This window comes from Homalodisca vitripennis, unplaced genomic scaffold, assembly GCF_021130785.1.
Source record: "Homalodisca vitripennis isolate AUS2020 unplaced genomic scaffold, UT_GWSS_2.1 ScUCBcl_2246;HRSCAF=6801, whole genome shotgun sequence".
Classification (NCBI taxonomy): domain Eukaryota; kingdom Metazoa; phylum Arthropoda; class Insecta; order Hemiptera; family Cicadellidae; genus Homalodisca; species Homalodisca vitripennis.
In genome coordinates, this window is record NW_025778406.1 from 59,832 (window position 1) to 79,700 (window position 19,869).

At 37.1% G+C, this 19,869-nt stretch overlaps 2 protein-coding genes across 2 annotated transcripts in view; both read left to right on the forward strand.

The window, feature by feature from the left end:
* Nucleotides 1–2,570, forward strand: part of LOC124371935 — a 59,128-nt gene extending 56,558 nt beyond the window's left edge. Inside the window, exon 16 of the mRNA XM_046830304.1 lies at nt 2,349–2,570. Within this exon, the coding sequence (XP_046686260.1) occupies nt 2,349–2,437 (89 nt within the window). The 3' untranslated portion in view covers nt 2,438–2,570. The remainder of the gene's footprint in view (nt 1–2,348) is intronic.
* Nucleotides 2,571–2,943: 373 nt separating this feature from the next.
* On the forward strand, nt 2,944–19,331 carry LOC124371936 (zinc finger FYVE domain-containing protein 26-like). Its single transcript, XM_046830305.1, has 8 exons — nt 2,944–3,097; nt 3,337–3,583; nt 4,525–5,013; nt 6,090–6,286; nt 11,353–11,499; nt 13,517–13,771; nt 18,166–18,475; nt 19,221–19,331. Exons 2-7 carry the CDS (start codon nt 3,337–3,339, stop codon nt 18,433–18,435), a joined length of 1,605 nt encoding a protein of 534 aa, XP_046686261.1. The 5' UTR covers nt 2,944–3,097; the 3' UTR covers nt 18,436–18,475; nt 19,221–19,331.
* Nucleotides 19,332–19,869: the final 538 nt, after the last annotated feature.

A 19,869-nucleotide genomic window follows, 5' to 3' on the forward strand; every position in this document is an offset into this window, starting at 1 on the left:
ACAAGGCCGGTCTACAAGTGACCATCTACTTGCCTTGGAATCGGCAATCCTGAATTCTTTTATTGAAAGAAAACAGTTGATCGCGGTATTCTTCGACATTTTGAAGGCTTATGACAAAGCTTGGAGAAGGGGGATATTAAATGCTTTAATATCTTGGGGTGTAGGGGGCCACATGGTTTCTTTCATACAGGGCTTCTTGTCGGAAAAGAACCATACAGGTCAAACTTGGGACAACCCATTTCCGATTCCTTCACGCTGGAAAATGGTATTCCACAACGGTAGCGTTCTAAGCTGCACTCTGTTTGCCATTGCAATCAATAACATATCGTCCTGCGTTACCCCACCTGTGCGCTGTTCTTTGTTTGTAGATGATTTCTCTATTTTACATCTCTACAAAGAGGCTAGCGGTGGGGGAGAGAGCTTTACAGCTTACCATCAACAGGCTTGAGCTGTGGTGCGGGAGTGACGGGTTTTTCTTTCTCGCCACCTAAAACAAAAGCAATCGTTTTCTCCAGAATGCGTATCGTTGAGCAGCCAACGCTCTCTTTGCTGGGTCTGAGAAGCACTACTTGTGACAATATCAGATTCCTGGGTCTCACATTTGATACCCGGCTAACTTGGGTGCCTCACCTGAAAGACTAAAAGATCGATGCGTGAACAACGCTTGAACATACTGAGAGCTTTAAGCGGAACAAAATGGGGGGCTGACAGGACATGCATGCTCAGGTTCTACAAAAGCCACCATCCGTTTCCTGTCTAGAATTATGGATGTCAAGCATATGGGTCCGCAAGACCCAGTGCTCTCAAAATGCTTGACCCAGTCCATAATTCTGCTTTAAGACTGGCCACTGGAGCTTTTCGATCTTCTCCTATTAACAGTCTTCTCGCAGAAACGGGGAGAACCCCCTCTTTCTCATTAGACGACAACAACTGTCCCTAAAACTATGTTCACGCTCTTTCAGGGAAGCCAGAAAACCCTGCGTCTTGAACCGGTCCTGCGAAATCCACTCTATAATTCTTTCCTAGCGAGACCAAATCTTCCTTCACCCTTAGGCGTTAGGGCCAAATCCTACGCTTATGAAATAGGCCTAAACGATTTACCAGTTTAAAGTCGTTCATCAATGTGATATCCCACCCTGGAGCGTTCTCAATGCCTACAAACTATTTTAAATCTCTCTAGGTTTAAAAAAGTCTCCACTCCAGAAAAACAGTCTACCAACAAGAATTCCGTCAAATACTAGGCAGCCTCGCACCTTGCGATGTTGCACTTATACTGACGGGTCAAAGGAACGTTGTAGAACTGGATGTGCTTTCGTCACTGGGGGTAAGACGATACGGATTCCGTTCTCCCCAACGAACTCTTCCATTTTCACGGCCGAATTAACAGCCATCCAAAAGGCCCTAAATATAACATTTCCTATGACTAAAATAATTGGTTATCTGCAGCGACTCCCTTAGTGGTATACAAGCCATCAGCGATATGTATTCCAAACACATCATCATCCGCGAAATATGGCATTCTTTGTCTTCCCTTCAGTCGAAGGTGTTGCTGTCTTTCTTGTCTGGGTACTGGTCACATTGGAGTATCCGGAAACGAGCTGGCAGATAGATAGAGGAGCTAAGGAAGCATTACAACTCCAGCCTTACACCGCACGGATGATTTCTTTCCGACATTACCCCGGTAGTGAAGGGCAAACTGAAAGCCAAATGGAATAGCGATTGGCGGGCAGTCGTCGTCAACAACAAGTTACGGGCTTATTAAAGACTGCGTTGGACTCTGGGAAAACAGCGGAACCGCCCGAGTCGTCGTGAGGAGGTTGTGTTGTGTCGCCTGCGGCTGGCCCACACGCTTCTCACACATGGCTTCCTCATGAGTAGAGATGATCCTCCGGTCTGCGACACATGCGACACTGTTATTACAGTTGAACATATGCTTGTTGACTGCCCTCGCTACTCGGTACATAGGCGCAACTCGAATCTGCCGGCTTCGTTGAACGATATCCTTTGTGATGACGAGACGGCAACTCAAACACTTCTATGTTTTCTGAAAGCAACGTCGCTGATATAAACAAAATATAGTATTGTGTTAAGTTTATCTATTCCGATTATTGATAGTTGTTAATATATATTAATTTTATTATTTAATTTGTATTTATCATTATTATAACAGCTGCCAAATTAGCCCCTTTACAGATACCTTGGTGGCAAGTAAAATTTGTTAAGTTTTTTACAGTTTATTGAATTAATGTTACGTACCTTGTCCTTATTTATGTTCTATTTATATTTTAGCCCCTACATGGGTTAAGACCTCTTTACAGTCTTTCCCTTGTTATATTTATTGTCCACAGATGAGTACGGTCTGGTCTCTCCGTCTGCCTGTCTACGAGACCTGAGCGCTCAAAGTGTGGGTTACATTGTCAGTGAATGTTACAGATGAGTACGGTCTGGTCTCTCCGTCTGCCTGTCTACGAGACCTGAGCGCTCAAAGTGTGGGTTACATTGTCGGTGAATGTTACAGATGAGTACGGTCTGGTCTCTCCGTCTGCCTGTCTACGAGACCTGAGCGCTCAAAGTGTGGGTTACATTGTCGGTGAATGTTACAGATGAGTACGGTCTGGTCTCTCCGTCTGCCTGTCTACGAGACCTGAGCGCTCAAAGTGTGGGTTACATTGTCGGTGAATGTTACAGATGAGTACGGTCTGGTCTCTCCGTCTGCCTGTCTACGAGACCTGAGCGCTCAAAGTGTGGGTTACATTGTCGGTGAATGTTACAGATGAGTACGGTCTGGTCTCTCCGTCTGCCTGTCTACGAGACCTGAGCGCTCAAAGTGTGGGTTACATTGTCGGTGAATGTTACAGATGAGTACGGTCTGGTCTCTCCGTCTGCCTGTCTACGAGACCTGAGCACTCAAAGTGTGGGTTACATTGTCGGTGAATGTTACGTGACATTAGCAGATCTACGGAGCGTGCTTGCTCCATTCCCTACCACTCTGGTGACTTCGACTGTCGCCAGCAGGCCCCTACCAGTCTATCCACCCCGTGACCCCAGAGCTCTCTTCCTCTTGGCTAACCCCTACAAACTGTCACCATCAATCGAGGTAATTATGCGCTTTTTAAGTTACGAATCACTAGGTGTTTTTTGCTGATCAACGTATGCAACATCCAAATTTATTGTTGATAGATTTTAACATTTTGTTTGTAACTTAAGCTTTGCAACAAATGAAACTGTCTAATTGTAAATCAAATACTTATTGTTACTTTATGTTTCTTTAATTTGAAGATATAAATGCTGGAACATTTCTGAATCAGACACCCTAGTTTTTTTTGTGTACATTAGATGTTGCCGAGCCGCGATGTAGACCGTGTGATCGACGCTCGTATGGCAGCGTTTGTGGAGGCGACAGTGCAGGTGGGGGAGGACTCTGTCACCGTACCAGTCACTCTGTGTCACTACATCGACTATGTTACGCTGACACAAGGCACGGAGAGTGAGTACAGTGTGGACAACATTAGCAACTCCAGCCGCGAGCACATCACCGACTTCCTCAAGGAGTTCCTGAAACGCGATGATATGGCTGGAAAAGGTAATCACATCATACCATTTTAGAATTCTTGTAGTTGCTTGTTTTAACGTTAAAATTCGTTCTTTGTTCACTCATTGCAGAAGAATTATCAGCATTTAAAATTGGGTTAGATCTTTTACATACATTTCTGAAAGTGCTATCGATTACTGTATAGTTTGAGACATTTACTGAACAATTCTTTTAAATAATAACCCTTATTTATCATTAACAAATATTTTTCATAATACTCTTATCCTGATTGACTGATATAACAAAAGTATGTAACTGATAGAGATAAGTATTGTTATTGTTTTATTAATATCATTAATAAGTGGTTAGTTATTTCAACTAGCCAAATTCACTTTTCATGTGTTTTGTGTCTACAACAAAGTTAATAAAAAATTATATTAACTATATTTTTCTTTCTTGCAGAACTAGCGTAAGACATAAGTTCTTAATTTCAAAATTCTAACTTGAGAATTGAGAACTAGAGAAATGAGTGAGTCATTGATACTAGGCATTTTAATGATGTAATATTTCTTTTGAACCCGATTTCAAACAATTTTGTATCAAATTGACATATTATTTTAGATGTATGTCTTCTTTATCTTTGTACATCTTAGATATTTTTATAAGTATGTGTTAAAATTAAGTTAGGTAATTATGGGTGTTTTTATGAAAAAAAGTACAAAATGTATGTATTTTTAAATTCTAATTAATAATTATTCACAAAAGAAACATTCAAAATACCATTATTATTGTTTAAGATCTTACACTATTGAGCAAATAACAAATGTGTTTTTATTCAGGCAATGATTTGTAAACAGCTGAACTCTAGTTTGTCACTAGTGTAAGAAGGGTCAATGAAAAATATTTGAACATTAACATGTTTGTTTTAAAATTGGTTCTGTTACACTCTTTGTATTTTAAATACAAGTCACTAAATCGTCTGATGTTTTCAGAGATAATCATTGAAAAGGACGTAGCATTGACTGTTAGCAAGAGTTACTCAACTGTTATTTTGACCAAAGATGGTCGTCATGAAAGAGATGATGAGATTTGGAAGTCAAGATATACAAGGCCGGAAGTTTTAAAATACCTCTTTATGAGAAATACGCTCTTGGGTCAGATCGTGGAGAAGATCCACTGTATAGAGTCGGGCGTAGAGACTGTGAGGACGCCCGCCGCGACAACACCTCTGGAGCGGGAACTAATGAGTGAGGATACATGTTGTCTGGCTGCACTATATGAGGATAACGTGATGAGGGCGGCATTGGAATCAACGGTAGACAGCGATAGGCTGTGGCTGTGGCTCGACACCGCCGTGCTGCAACAGGACTGGCAGGCTTGTCTTGACATGCTGTCCTCTATCCCAGAGAAACACGCAAAGACTGACCCTCGTTATCGACACTTTCGTGATTGGATTTTGGAGCAGCTGTCGCCCACACGTGGTAAATAGACAACAGACTTAATTATTGTATTCTTAGAAAACAGTATTTGCAACAATAGTATGTACAGGATTAAGACTAAACTGGTTTTGAATTTGCATTGTAAAATTCTTCTATAGAGTATAGAGACCTGTTACTGAGCCACTTGTGCAGTTCTCCCTCTTCCCCCCCAAAAAATTTTTACTTCACACTAGTCTCAAACGCCTAATAGTCTAGTTTGTATCAACTTTCAAACTCGGATATCTACTTTTTGATCTGAGAATAGATATCAATATTTAGCTTTGGTTTTGAATTTTGCTGTAAACTGTTTTATGCAATACTTTGGTCAGTATCGTTGTGATTACATTTTGTTTTAGTTAAATACACTTCATATAAACTGTGTTTGTCTCAAAAGATTTTATTTATCCCTGTATAAGCTTCCTGGTGATAGGTGATAGCGTGGATTTACTGGGAACTTTAATCTTAGGCGCCCTCCTGTACTAGCTTGGAAGTACTATAAAATAAAGATTTTAGGACTTAATATTTCAAAAATTTTATGGGAGAGACGTCTTGGTTCTTCCTATTGACCTGGGAGGGGGGAGGTTTGCCATATCCTCCAAGATCTTAAAGTGGTCTCGACTCCCCTCAGAGACAATTCCTGGGTGCATCACTGAGGAGTTGTATACAAGTCTATAATAATGCTTTAAATATTAACCCTCTTAACAGTAATGATGCAACAGTCGCATCATCACACTTCAAGCTACCAACTCATTAACAATGTCACTATTGCGTTTTTGTATTTATGTCAAAGCATTATGAACGTAATTGTTACTATATACTTATTTTTGTTAGTGAACTACTCTGCCAACTCTCAGTGAACTTAAGAAGTAAATGTAGTTCTAATCATATTGCCAAAATTTATTATATTTTTTTTAATGTTTGTCGTGTATCAAAAAGTGGTTTGAAATGACATTTTTCTCACAAAATTTCATAATTTCTGAACAAACACTTTATAAAGTGCTAAGAAAATTATAAAAAATTAATTTTACGAATGAAAAAACTCAGTTTTGGTGGTACAATATTATGAGTGTTTGGTGTAGATGGATGGAGGTATTGCCAGAACATGGAAGACCCCCAGAGACTGTGCCAGCAGACCCTGGCTAACCTGGACAAGTGGCCTCTGCAGGGTTGTATCACCGTGCTCAACGTACTGCTCTCGTTGGACTCTACTGCACTGTCACTCTCCGACCTGGCCAGGGCAAGGGAGCTGCAGACCAGCATGCAGACTACCAGCAAGGTACGCTACCATTCCATCCTCTGGGAATATCTAACAATCCTTTGCTTCCAATATAAAGGAATTGGGGGTCGGCAATCATGAAACATCATCCAAACAGTAACATCAACGATACGGTAATGTTAAAGATAGATATTAGAAACCCCTAGATGTAGATATTTGAACAAATCTACAATCAAGCTTCTATATCACTCAACCGACCTTTGATTCTGCTGGCAGGAACAAATGATATGAAAAGTAAACGCCCAGAGCCCATTTACAAAAAAATGGAAACATATGCTCAAATCTCTCAGTGAATCCAGACCTGTATACGTTACAACAATACCTCCTCGCTTTTGATGTGCATCCTGATGATTCGCTGCACTATGACATAGCTCAGGTTAATAGTTATATAAAAGAGCTTGTAACCAGAATGAAAAATGTCCACTCTTCTTGACCTAGGCTTATTTGAAAGAGACAATTTCACCACTCATGGTCTGCACCTTAACTTTAAAGGAAAAAAGAAAATTAGCAATATGATAATAGATTGTCTACAAAAATCAAGCACTAATGTGACCAACAAAGTAACTCTAATTAACTCTTCACCTTCAAGTTTTCAAGAGGAATCGACATCCGAATGGGAAAAGACTTGCCCACATCGCTATAAGGGTTACTGAGACCCACATGCGAAAGTCATCTGGCATGCTAAGAACAACAAAAGCACAGGATTAGCTCACAGCATCTCGGCGGATTTCCACCATCCCATCCTCGTCACATGACAGCTGGGGTTGCTGTGGTCTTTAAGAAAATCTTTGGAAAACCTAACACCCTGGCATCGTCGTAGTAAACATCTGGCAGTTCAAGAATGTAATGAAGGTGTTACAGTATTTAGTCCTCATTACAAACAAAATTATTTTGGAAAACCCATCCTACACGATTATGATGCAGCCTTTTCAGATCTAACTACAGAGTTCAAGAAGAAAAAATCTAAAGCACTTGATATGCTCTCCCATAGGCTGTGTTAGAGACAAAGTTAATACAGATTCACTTCATTAGAAATGTCCGTTAAAATTTCAGCAAGTCACAAAAGCCACAGTCACCCATTGTCTCATTTTATCAGAAATCATTTCGTACTTTGAGAAATGGAATGTCCTCATCCAGATTTTGTGAAAGAACTAGAAGACCTAATCTATCAAAATTCAAAAGAAGAGGATTCCAGCTCAGCAATAGATCTGCAGCAGAGCCCTGTCAGCCCTAGGGTTACTCCTGGCCATCAAAACATACAGTGCAGCTGTCAGGTCAGGTTCAGGTCATTGAAAGTGCTAAAGCAGAGCATGATAAAGTGTTGAAATCAAAAAAAATCAAACTCACGTTCAATTTGCTTACTTAACACCACACCACTCCACCACCCACTACTGTATCAGATAACACTCCTCAAAATTTTCCTCTACAACAACACCAACACTCCACAAATCTCTGCTCCTATAACTATCACTCCCTCAAACACTCCTCCCACCAACCACAACTATCTCTTCCATGTACAACAACAAAGTAATCAAAAGGACTGGTTTTTTAGGCTTATGCAAATAAATGTTTGTTGTATAAGGAACAAAATTTTAGAAATAGAAGATTTATGTCAAGAAAAGAAATTAAATTTAATGTGCATATCAGAGCATTGGTTGGAAGATAATCAAATAAATCTGTTTGTTCCAAAAAATTTTATACCTGCTCATGTTGTGTGCAGAAAAATAAGAAAAAATGGAGGTGTAGGGTATTTACATTTTAAATTCTATTAAATACAATATTGTAGATGTATCAACATTTTACTCTGAGACACACTTTGAATGCTGTTGTATTAAATTATTGGAAGCAAATGTCGTTATATTTAGCATATATAGGTCTCCGAGTGGTGATGTCGACAGTTTTCCTCAATAGTTTTGAAAATTCTGTAAAAAAGTTACAAAAGCATAATCAAAAACTCATTGTAGCTGGTGATTTTAATATAGAAATGGGTAACAAAAGTAAAATTAATGCAGTTTCCTTAAGATTTTTAAACCTTCTCAGAGCATTAAACCTTTTCCCTTGTAATAATCAACCGACTCGCTTAAACTCTTGTATCGATAATATTATTGTTAATTTTAATAGGAACTTATATGACATCACTCCTGGAGACCACTGTATTTTTCAGATCATGTACCACTTTTATTTTACATGTATTTAGTTATGAGCCCTTCAGGAACTCAAAACCAATCTGGATTCAAATATGTTAGATTACAAAAAAAAGAACATGTTGATTTGTTTAAATCTAGTTTAGAAAGAGAAAATTGGCAGATGATAAATGATTTTCAACTGAACAAAATTAATGTACAAACTCTATTTGACAATTTTTTTTATGTAAATTCTATGGTACTTTTGCTCTCCTTTAATTAAAATTTCTAACAAAACTAGCTCTAGAGGGTCTCAAACTGGTAGATTGGTATACTCCTGCCTTGAGAGAAACAAAAACTAAAATATTAACTCTCTATACAATTTACAAAAATTCACTTAAAGCGGGGGTTTGAGCACTATCAGACTGCCTATAACATTTACTTACAGCAAAAAAAGAATTTACCATAAAGAATGGAGCAAGCAAAAAGATTAGCAGTTGAGAGTATATTGGAAATTCCACTAACCCCTGCAAGGCAGCGTGGAAGGTGAATCAGCAATGAATATTCTCCAACCCCATAGTAGTGAGGTCAATCTTGATCCAGATGAATTAAATACTTTTTTTCTGGACTCTATTAATCAGTTATCTAACAGAATAGATCAAAGCCCAACAATCCAGAACAAACTATTGGGAAATACGGCAGGAAATCAACTGTCGTTCACTTGGTCAGAAATATCTTCATCTGATGTAATAAAAGTGGTTTCAAAATTCTCAATTCAAAATCAACAGATTATTATTGGCTTTCTAATTCTAGTCATTAAACAAAACAATTCATCTGATTTAGTGAACCACTTGCTTTTGTTTTTAACAAATGCCTGTGTGAGGGATATTTTTGCACTCTCCGCTCAAAATTTCAAAAATAACCCCAGTTTACAAAAAAGGAGATAAAAAACTTGCCCCAAAATTACAGACCTATTTCAATTATTCCTATATTTTCAAAATATTTGAATCACTAATGTACAACCAGCCTTAGTTATTTTTTTGAATCAAAATAATTTACTTTCCACAAATCAAAACATGGTTTTTCGGCAGGGTAAATCTACCACCTCTGCAGTACTTAATTTAATTGATTTATCTTTGGACGCTTTTGAAAAAAAAAGAGTCAGTTTCTATAGTTTTATGTGACCTTACTAAAGCGTTTGATAGCGTTCCATTTAATATTCTGCTAAATAAACTCAAATTTTATGGCATCGAGGATAACTCCTTAAAAATAATTCAATCTTATCTATTCAGTAGGAGTCAATTTGTTTCAATAAAAAATAAATGTTCAACTGTAAAGCCTGTCGAGAAAGGCGTGCCTCAAGGCTCAGTTCTCGGACCCTTTCTTTTTTCTAGTATATATAAATGATCTACCTCAAAATTTAAATGTTCATTCCATTATTTTATGCTGATGACACCACTTTAGTGGCCCGTCACAACGACTTAATTACACAACGAACAGATTACTGAACTAGCAGAAGAGCAGGCTCTTTCCTGTGTTTTCTTCTAATAAATTATCTTCTAATCCTGAAAAAACACAATACCTAACTTTAAGCCTTAAACAAGATAATTAATCTGGAATCTGTTAAGTTTCTGGGATTTTATATAGATTCTAAGTTACAATGGTCCCCTGCATATCGAAACAGTTTGTAAAAAAAATATCAAGAGTTAATTATCTACTATGGAAATTGAAAAACTTTGTAAGCTTAGAATATTTAAGAATGTCATATTTTCGGTCTGTTTCAATCACATATACTATATGGTATACTAGCTTGGGGCCATTCTCCCCATATAAATAATATTCTTTTATTACAGAAAAAGGTAGTTCATAATATTGCAGGAGTTTGGTTCACTAGATCACTGTAAGCCACTTTTCATTGAACTTAAGATTCCCACAGTTGTCATTTTGTATATTTTTCAAGTACTATTATACACTAAATCAAATCTACAGAATTTTCCAATTAGGAATAATATTCATCATTATAACACTAGAGGGGGGACTAAAACTCAATATACTTCCTCACAGACTGGCTAAAAACTGGCACCTCATTCAAGCTAAATTGTATTAATTTTTTCAATAGGCTGCCTGATGGTGCAAAGTCTGTTAGTTTTAGACCTTTTAAACATAAAATATACAATTGGCTTCTTCAAAACCCATTTTATAGTATAAAATGAATTTTTAAATTGTAACATAGATGTTCAATTTTAACTAAATAAACTTAATTTACTGTGCCTAAGATTGAATTTTATATTTTATTGTTACTATTATAATTTTTTTTTTAATATATGTCTATATATAAAAAGGGAAGTCTAGGTTAACTGTTTCGTAATAGTTATATTTATAATGATTCTCATTCTGTACTTTTTCGTTATTATCCTTGCAATATTTAATATAACTACAAACTAGGGTTGACTTTGCCTATTCAATGTAAATTGTCAATGGCAATAAAATTCTTGATTCTTGATTCTTGATTCCCCATTGTGCGTAACTTTAATAGAGTCATCATCACAAAACAACAACTTTTTTGACATCAAACATAGAAATTATATGAGGACTGTTCAGAAAACTGAGCATCAATCACCAATATTACGTGGAACGAAGATTACTTCAACCTCATTGTATGAATGAAGTTAATACATTTTCAATTTTCCCCTGTTAGTGCTCCAAGGGCTAAATAAACACAAAACTTGGTCATTTAAATAACAGATTTTTTTTATTTTTATCAATCAAAATAATGAATTTGTCTTATGTAGGTGTTTACTTACATGTGTAACTGGTACAGCACAGTAAGATTACATGTTGCGAAGCCTTATGTAACAACAGTTTAGCTTGCTTATTAGGAAGTTAGCTTGTCTTAGAAAAACTTGTGAAACTGCGATCAAAGTGAATAATTTGTGTTGACAGGTGACACAAGCTTGCACATTGACCTCCACAGATGATGTCTGGGAAGTGCTGGAGGAGCTGCTCAAGTGTGAGGAAGTGCACCTTGCCTTACAATGGTTCTACCACAGTGATCTCATCAATGTTGAGCATTCCTCCAACATGCTGTTGGTGAGTTGGATTACATTTGGTGTACAAGGTAAATATGAGGGTTGAGGTGCACCTGGCCTTACAATGGTTCCACCACAGTGACCTCATCAACGTTGAGCATTCCTCCAACATGCTGTTGGTAAGTTGGATGAGGTTTGGTACAAGGTAAATATGAGGGTTGAGGTGCACCTGGCCTTACAATGGTTCCACCACAGTGACCTCATCAACATTGAGCATTCCCCCTACATGCTATTGGTGAGTTGGATGACGTTTTGTACAACGTAAATACAAGGGGTAAGTTTTTATGGCCTTACAATTGTTCCACCACAGTGACCTCATCAACATTGAGCATTCCTCCTGCATGCTGCGTTGGTGAGTTGGATGACGTTTGGTACAAGGTAAATATGAGGGGTGAAGTGCACCTGGCCTACAATGATTCTACCACAGTGATCTCATCAACATTTAGCATTCCTCCCAAATACTGTTGGTGAGTTGGATGGAATCTTTTGGCCCAATGTAAATGTGAGGGTAGCTTTCTAGTGATTAATACTGATTGTTCAACCTTGGGAGTACTGTGTCACAGATATCTATGTCTTCCCATATTGTGATACAAAAATTAACTGGAACAGACAGTAATGCTAGAGTAAGTCCAGTCCTGTTGACACTGTGGTGACTTTATGTGCATGATATAAGGAGTAATGCTAGAGTAAGTCCAGTCCTGTTGACACTGTGGTGACTTTATGTGCATGATATAAGGAGTAATGCTAGAGTAAGTCCAGTCTGCTGACACTATGGTGACTTTATGTGCATGATATAAGGTTGGTAGCAATAAAGCCACATTTGCATTAGACTGTGCTGCCAAACCAGGCAGGATTATGCCAGACCACGTGTCATGTAACATGTTTTGCTAAGGAAAATACTTAAACTGTCCTCCTGAAGACCCCACTGTTTAGGACCATAGCCTAGATCTAGCCCATGTAGAAAAGAAGTTTCAGGCAAAATTTCAATTCTATAGATCAATATTTCCTCAAGTTATCCTACAGACAAATAGACAGACAGCAGAAATGAAATTTTTCAGCCTCTCAAGGCTTTGCTAACCCCCAACCAATAGGACCAATCAATTCAGCTGGGAAAAAAACATTATCATCAAATATTTCACAGAATATTTATGATTTGTCCTGACAAATACTTTAAATCTTGTTTTTAAAAGGTTAGACAAAGGGTGTTCCCCTCCCCCTGCCATTGTGAAGGTCGTTTATAAATACTTCCTTGGCAACTGCGATAAGCACGGAGCGTGCCTTTTGTGAACGAAAAAACTCAGACATAATCTATAGTATCGGATATAACTGTATTTGCGTTTCAGTCAAAGTCTACTATTCTTATATATCCTTTTAAGGCATGGGAAGGGTTCTTCTTCTATGGGGTGGTTTATTGGCATGCACATAAGCTTCAAGGGTCTTTTACACATCCCGGAAGCACACCATGAGGCCTACTAGTCTATGATTTCAGCAGTTCACAAACCACCGAAAACAACCTATCAGGTCCTCCTGGGGGAAATTCACCACCCTTGTCCAAACTACCAGAGATGGCATACCGCTCCCTTGCTATTGCAGGACAATCAAAGAGCAAGTGTTTGGAAGTTTCATCCTGCTCATCACACATTCTACAGAGCGGATCCTCCCAGAGGATGCAGATTCTGTGAAGATGCTTCCTCAGGTGACCATGTCCCATGATCAGACCTATAACCAGAGAAGACATCGATGTACTTAATGACAGGTCAGGTTTAAAAGGGGGTTGCATTTGCGACCTGTGCTTGTCACCTAGGCCCACCCTACTGCATGATAAGCTACTTCATTTAATCAGTGATCCTCAATGAGTTGAAGCAGATTTTAGAAATATTTTGTTTTGAAACAAATATTTTGTCAGTTAAGTGGTTGAAAAATACAATTGTAGAAGAAGTAGTATTTTAAACTATACCTTTGTACAAATTTCAGTTGTAGTCAGTCTTGTTTTATCACAACAATCTGTCTTGTGACAGCTGATAGGTCAGTTGCTGCTGGAGCTGCTCGAGAGAGGTCAAGACGTGAGTGCCCAGGAACTACTACAGTTGCTGCCGTCCGAGCTGGCAGTTCAGATCTGTGAGAGTATCCTGGCACGAGCGCAATCTGTCAGTTGCCTGCAGCAGATAGTGCACTTCCTGCAGTCACAGGTCACCAAGCCTTCGCAGGCACTCCGATATACCCACTACGACATCGGCATACACATGCTCAACCACATCCCCTGGCAGGAACAGGTAGGCTTACTCTTTATATAATAGTGGTCACGTAAGATGGGGACTAAACAAAACTTAAAAATATATCTAATGTCTTCAAACAAATCACTTTTATAACCTAATAAAACCCTTCTGTGTTTTCCAGTAACTTGTATGTTGTTCAAAAGCCGTGAATCATTCATTTATTAAGCAATTATTCTATTTGCTAAATTGTATAGTGTATTTTGAGAGGAAATTTATTTCGTTTTCATCATCAAGTACATATCTTGAACTACTTTCAGATTAAACATAACATAGCTTAGGTGAGAAGGGTTGATTCAGTGTGAATGTTGAGTTAGCTTCAATTCACATTCCTCTTAATGCAGCATCTTAAATCTCTGACACTATCATAGACTTGAATCCTAGAGTCTGGAGTCATATTCATCTGAAAGGATTCAAAGAAGTCGGCAACGAAGAAGCTCGAAAAAAAATTATATGTGAATATATTTTATACAGAGGTGCTGAAAACTCGTGAAACTGTCAAATATCTTCTATACTCATAAACGTAGGGCATAAAATTGAACCTTTTGATTCAGTAAGTAACTCTTTACCACCTCATGGAGATTGCCCATAAGCAGTTGTGGAAAATCTTAAATGTAAGCACAAGTCGATGTGCATACCATTTTAAAGGCAGAACATCATGCCGCAAATTATAGCTTAAAAGGTTAATCCTAAACAAAATGACAGCACTCTAAAGTTTCAATACTGATCTTATGTGCGAGTTCAAGAATGGCTTAATTTTATTGTAACCGTATCAGATGAAGTTACAAAACTTTACAGAATAGAATAATTTATTGGCCACAAGATATTTCACACAAATACATAGGCAGGTCAGTATAATTTATAATTGTACTTCACTAGTTAAAGAAGTCATTGTCAGTCCATTGACTCAATAAAAACTCACTTATTGAATAAAATGCATTATTTAACAAGAAATTATATAATTTTGATTTAAAAGAACAGGTCTTTTAATTTTTTCATTTCCATAGGCAATTTATTCATAAATCTAGATGCAATGTGCAGAGGGTTTTTTTCACTTTTGCTAAGTCTATGTGGAGGTAAATTTATTAAATGGCTATTTCTTGTATTGTATGAGTGGATTTCATTTCTGAGCATGATTCTGTCTTCATTTTTTCTAAGATACAAACAAGCATTGCATTATATACAGACAAGGTAGAGTGAGAATCCTGAGCTGTACAAAAAAATATCCCTACAGTGATCAAGCCTACCAGCTCCGGCAATGATACGGATAGCTTTTTTCTGTAATACAAATACCTCCTCGGCGTGGGAGGCTCCACCCCATACAACAAGACCATAGGTATTATGTGATTGGAAAATACCAAAATAGGCAGTGCGGATCCCGTTCTGGTCCCATTCACCACATAAGCGTTTTAAGGCATAAATGCTTCTGCTAAGTTTAATTTTTGAGACCAATTATGTGTTGATGCCAACATAATGTTGGATCAAGGGTGAGGCCCAAAAAAGTTGGATTTTCTGTGTGTTGTTCTGGTTTTTCTTTAAGGCCAAAAAAGGTTGTCACTGTTTTATTTGTATTTAATACCAATTCATTAGCAGTCAACCAATTTTGAATGAGATTTTGATTTAATTTAGCAATGTGCCAATGCTAGACTGCTACTAGGTTGTTTATTTTATGATTGTAGTGTCATCAGCATAGAGAACGACATCCGCAGGTACACATTCACTTAAATCATTGATCATAATAATGAAAAGTATGGGGCAAGCACTGACCCTTGCGGGACACCACAATTCACATCTAGGCTGTTTGATTCCTTGTTGTTGCTTACTACATATTGTTTGCGATTTTTCAGGTAACTTTGGAAAATTTTTAAGGCAGAGCCTTCAATTTTATAGTGCTGAAGTTTATTTACTAAAAGCTCGTGTGACACACAGTCAAAGGCCTTGCTGAGGTCACAAAAAGGTGACAGCAGCAAGTTCCTTTTCTTCAAAGCAGCCTAGAATTTGTTCCACCAATTTTATTAAGGCATTGGCTGTAGAAAGACCTTTTCTAAAACCAAATTGTGAACTACAGATTAACTTGTTAAACTCCATGTAATGCATAAGCTGTTTGCTGATTATAATTTCTATTACCTTAGATAAGACAGGAACAATTGCAATAGGTCTTAAAGTTGTTAAGTTGATCTTTTTTTTTACCCTTTTTAAAAACAGGAATCACCTTAGTAACCTTTAAAATGTTAGGAAATTCACCTTGAGACAGACACTTATTGATAAGAGCAGTAAGAGGAGTGATGTAACAGCAGATGGTATCTTTTACTAGTCTGTTTGAGAAACCAAAAAATGGTCTTTGCTTGACTTATTGGACAACTGTTTAACTACATTTAGTACATCATTTTCAGAGACATCATTAAAAACTAAAACAAGTTACAGTCTCAGGAACATCTCTACGAACTAAAAAATCTAAAGCACAATGAGTTGTATTTTGACTAGTCAGGGTCTGTTTGATTTCTTTTGAAACATTTACAAAATAATTATTAAATTCAATCTGGAGTAAAAACATTTATCATCAAACCTATGAGTTCCACTTGAACCCTTCTTAGACTTATTTACAATATTCCACAGTGATTTAGTTTGGTTTTCTGAACACTTTTATTTTTAACATATTTGCCTTCTTTTTGGCTTCTCTTATTTTGTTCCTATAACATGCTTTAAGCCTATTATAACTGGTTCTAAAGAGATTGCAATTTTGCTGTTCATTCCCATTTTTAGCTAATGAGTAGAGAAAGTCTAGCCTATTCTTTATTTCTCCAAGCTCAGGAGTGTACCAATGTGTACCTCCTGTAGGCCTATTGGGTTTCTTAGTGTTTCCAGGGTTTATTCTAATATGTTTAGTAAAACTTATGTCATAATAATATTTAAAACTATTTACAAAGTTGTTAAAATTCTCATTAATACTTTCGTCAATAAAAACATCAGACCAGCTTTCCTTACTTAACAGATACTTAAACAGATTGATGGTTTTATCATTAATATTTGGCACATTTTTATAGACTAGACAAGGGTTGCTATTAAAATTTGAAACTAACTCTACATTTTTTTAACACAAAAAAGTTGACCTAAGTGATCACTAACATGGAAACTTCTTAAGCTAACATTTAACTGATCCCCAAAGGAAGTGAAAACATTGTCCAAACAAGTGTTATGTCGAGTGGGGTCAGTTTATTGTGATTTTAAGTCCATACATGGAGCATAGGTTAACAAAGTTTCTGGCATTCCTGTCCTGGCCTTGAGGCGAAAAGTGGAGGTTGAAGTCTCCGCACACAATTGAGTTTCCACTTTTTTTTATTAATATGGCTTAACACTTTTTCCATTATATCCATAAAATTGTCATAGTGTCCATTTGGACTTCTGTACACATTAATTAAAACTAAGTTTAGATCTACAAGTTCAATGCAGGCTAGTTCGCAATCCAGTTCAGTGGATAGGCTATTTATTTTATCAATTACCTTATATTGAGTGGGTGAGAACCTAGAATATATGGCTACTCCACCGTGTATCCTTGAGGAGCGGCAGTAACCATAGGCCAATGAAAGGTTACCAATGTTAGAGTATTCATTGAGTTTTCCTCAGAGGAAAGCCAATGTTCCGATAAACATAGTATATCTAGGTTCAAGTTAATGATTACACATGATTACTGTACACAAACTCCTACTTTAAGATTATTCAGTGTTGTCCTGCTTGGGAACGGTCCACGAGAAGTCAGTGGAACATTTTTAATGTAAGCATAGGTTGAAATGCACATCACTTTAAAGGGCTAGTCAAGCAAAGACATACGCAGCAAACTGCACTTCAAAAGCTTTATCCGTTTCAAAATGGTGGTGGTTAAAAGATTTTAAAAGTAAACTGTAAATTCAGCACAAAATTCAGGAAGTTGCTTTAATTATTTTAATTTAACATTAACAATTTTTAGTGGTTAATAACAATATTAACACAAAATTACCTACCGTACCTAGATTGTTATTGGAGGTGTTCAAATTGTTTCCCCTTTGCTTCTTTGCAATATCCCAGTCGATGATGATGAAACGCTTACAACACGTTATTTATTACATCTACTAGAATACGCACAGTTTCTTCCAAAAACGGTGTCGTGCTAATCTTGTTCTTCAATCGATTTTATAATCAAAACTCTTGGATACAACTGTTCGAATTCTTACCGTTTATTAATCTATTTGTGCTTGTCATGAATAAAGTGTTTACTACAGTGTAAGAACCTCATATTAAAATGAACATAGGGAAGCCGGGGGGTCACACACTATGTTGAGAGAATATTATGTATAGTGTATATATATATGGATATTATACATATATTATGTGTTAATGGTTGTATACACTGTGTTCAGGAGTGGTACAGAGACCTCGCCAGCCAGCCAGAGCTGTTGGTGGAACAGCTGTTGATGTCAACAAGAATATCTACGCTGGAAGAGATTCTGGTAGCGTTGCGGGGACGGCTTAGCTCGCTACCTCCTGGCTCCCCACTGTCACCCCCCCTGCCTGGATGCACTGTTACGCCGCTACGCTGCTCGAGCTGTGGACGTCCGTGTGCGCACCAGGGAGCTCCCCACGCAGCGCCAACTCACCCCGGAGATACCGACCAAGTTCACACCACCTGACACTCCCCCTACCAAGCAGGAATGGGTTGCCAATGACGAGGTGAACTTTTTTGCTTGTATTTCAATCAACATAATTTTTTCGTGTTTGTATAAAAAATTATTGAAATTCATATAAACACTTTTTTATCCACAGTTGGTTTTATCAACATTACCAGAGGAATTTGTTTGTAGTAAATGTCTCAAGTATTTTTTATAGCTACAACTTTCAATCTAATATTATCTGTCTATCTTTCTTGACAGTAAAGATCTATCTTCTGTGCCTAATACAATGGCTGTTGATGCTAATACGCTTCTCTACGCTGATGACACAAATTTTTCAATATGAAATAAACGAATTAACCGACACCACAATAAACAAAGCATCAATATGGTTTAAACACAAAGTACGATTAAAACACTTTTACTTTTGGTAATGTACGTGAACCAGATCAGATGCCGTCTGCAAATAAACACAGAAGACTCACAGCATTGTGTGAACATAAATAGGGAAAATGCTAACTGCAAGTGAGTTATTACTTATAATAGTTTGAATAATTATTGAATTAGGTTATTTATTTATGGTCTAGAACATTTAGAAAAGTTTGGTAGAAACACGTTTTAGTGATTGTTAATTTGTGTACTGTTGATCAGCCAATAATTAATGATGCAGTGGATTCCCACAGATTAAAATATCTAATACCGTCAATCGATTCTCGAATCCGAATCTTGGTTTAGGATTCAGTGGATTCGAGATTCGGCCTTGACACATCACTAGTGCCTAGTGTTAACACAGACTGTTTGTACAGGTGACCGAGTGTATGTGCTGCCAGTCCACCAGGTTTTCCATGTTCAACAGGCGGCATCACTGCCGGCGATGTGGGCGAGTTGTCTGCGGTAACTGCTCCCCTCACCGTTTCAAGGTGAGAGTATTGAATAATAACACTAAGATATTTGTGGACTATGTTGCACTCCGTAGTGTTTGTTTGTTTGTTTATCTTTACAGCAACCTCTTGATTATTGTTTTATTTAATCTGCATGTATTCCACGAATAAGTGAGTTTCACGAATTAGCTGTGAAAGTGTTAATATGTATTTATTGTTTATGTACATATTGTCTCTAAAAATGGCTTTGATTTTATTTTCTTTATGTAATATTGATAATGTTACGACAATAAAAAGTTTGGTTTTTTTTAGTTTATTTTTACCTGACCAATGCATTTCAAGTCAAACGTCACAATCAATGTGATAAATCCTGATTTTTATTTATTTTAATTTAATTTTAGAATTTGAAAATACAGTAATACTTTACAAATGTCCTAAATACCACTAAAAGAACAATTAATCATGGTTTTAATTATAACTAATTTAATCTAATATTATTTCTTCATATTTCTATTAAAATAATTCCAAATGTCACATATTTGTTTTTTTAATACTTCAAATTAAGTTTTCCTGC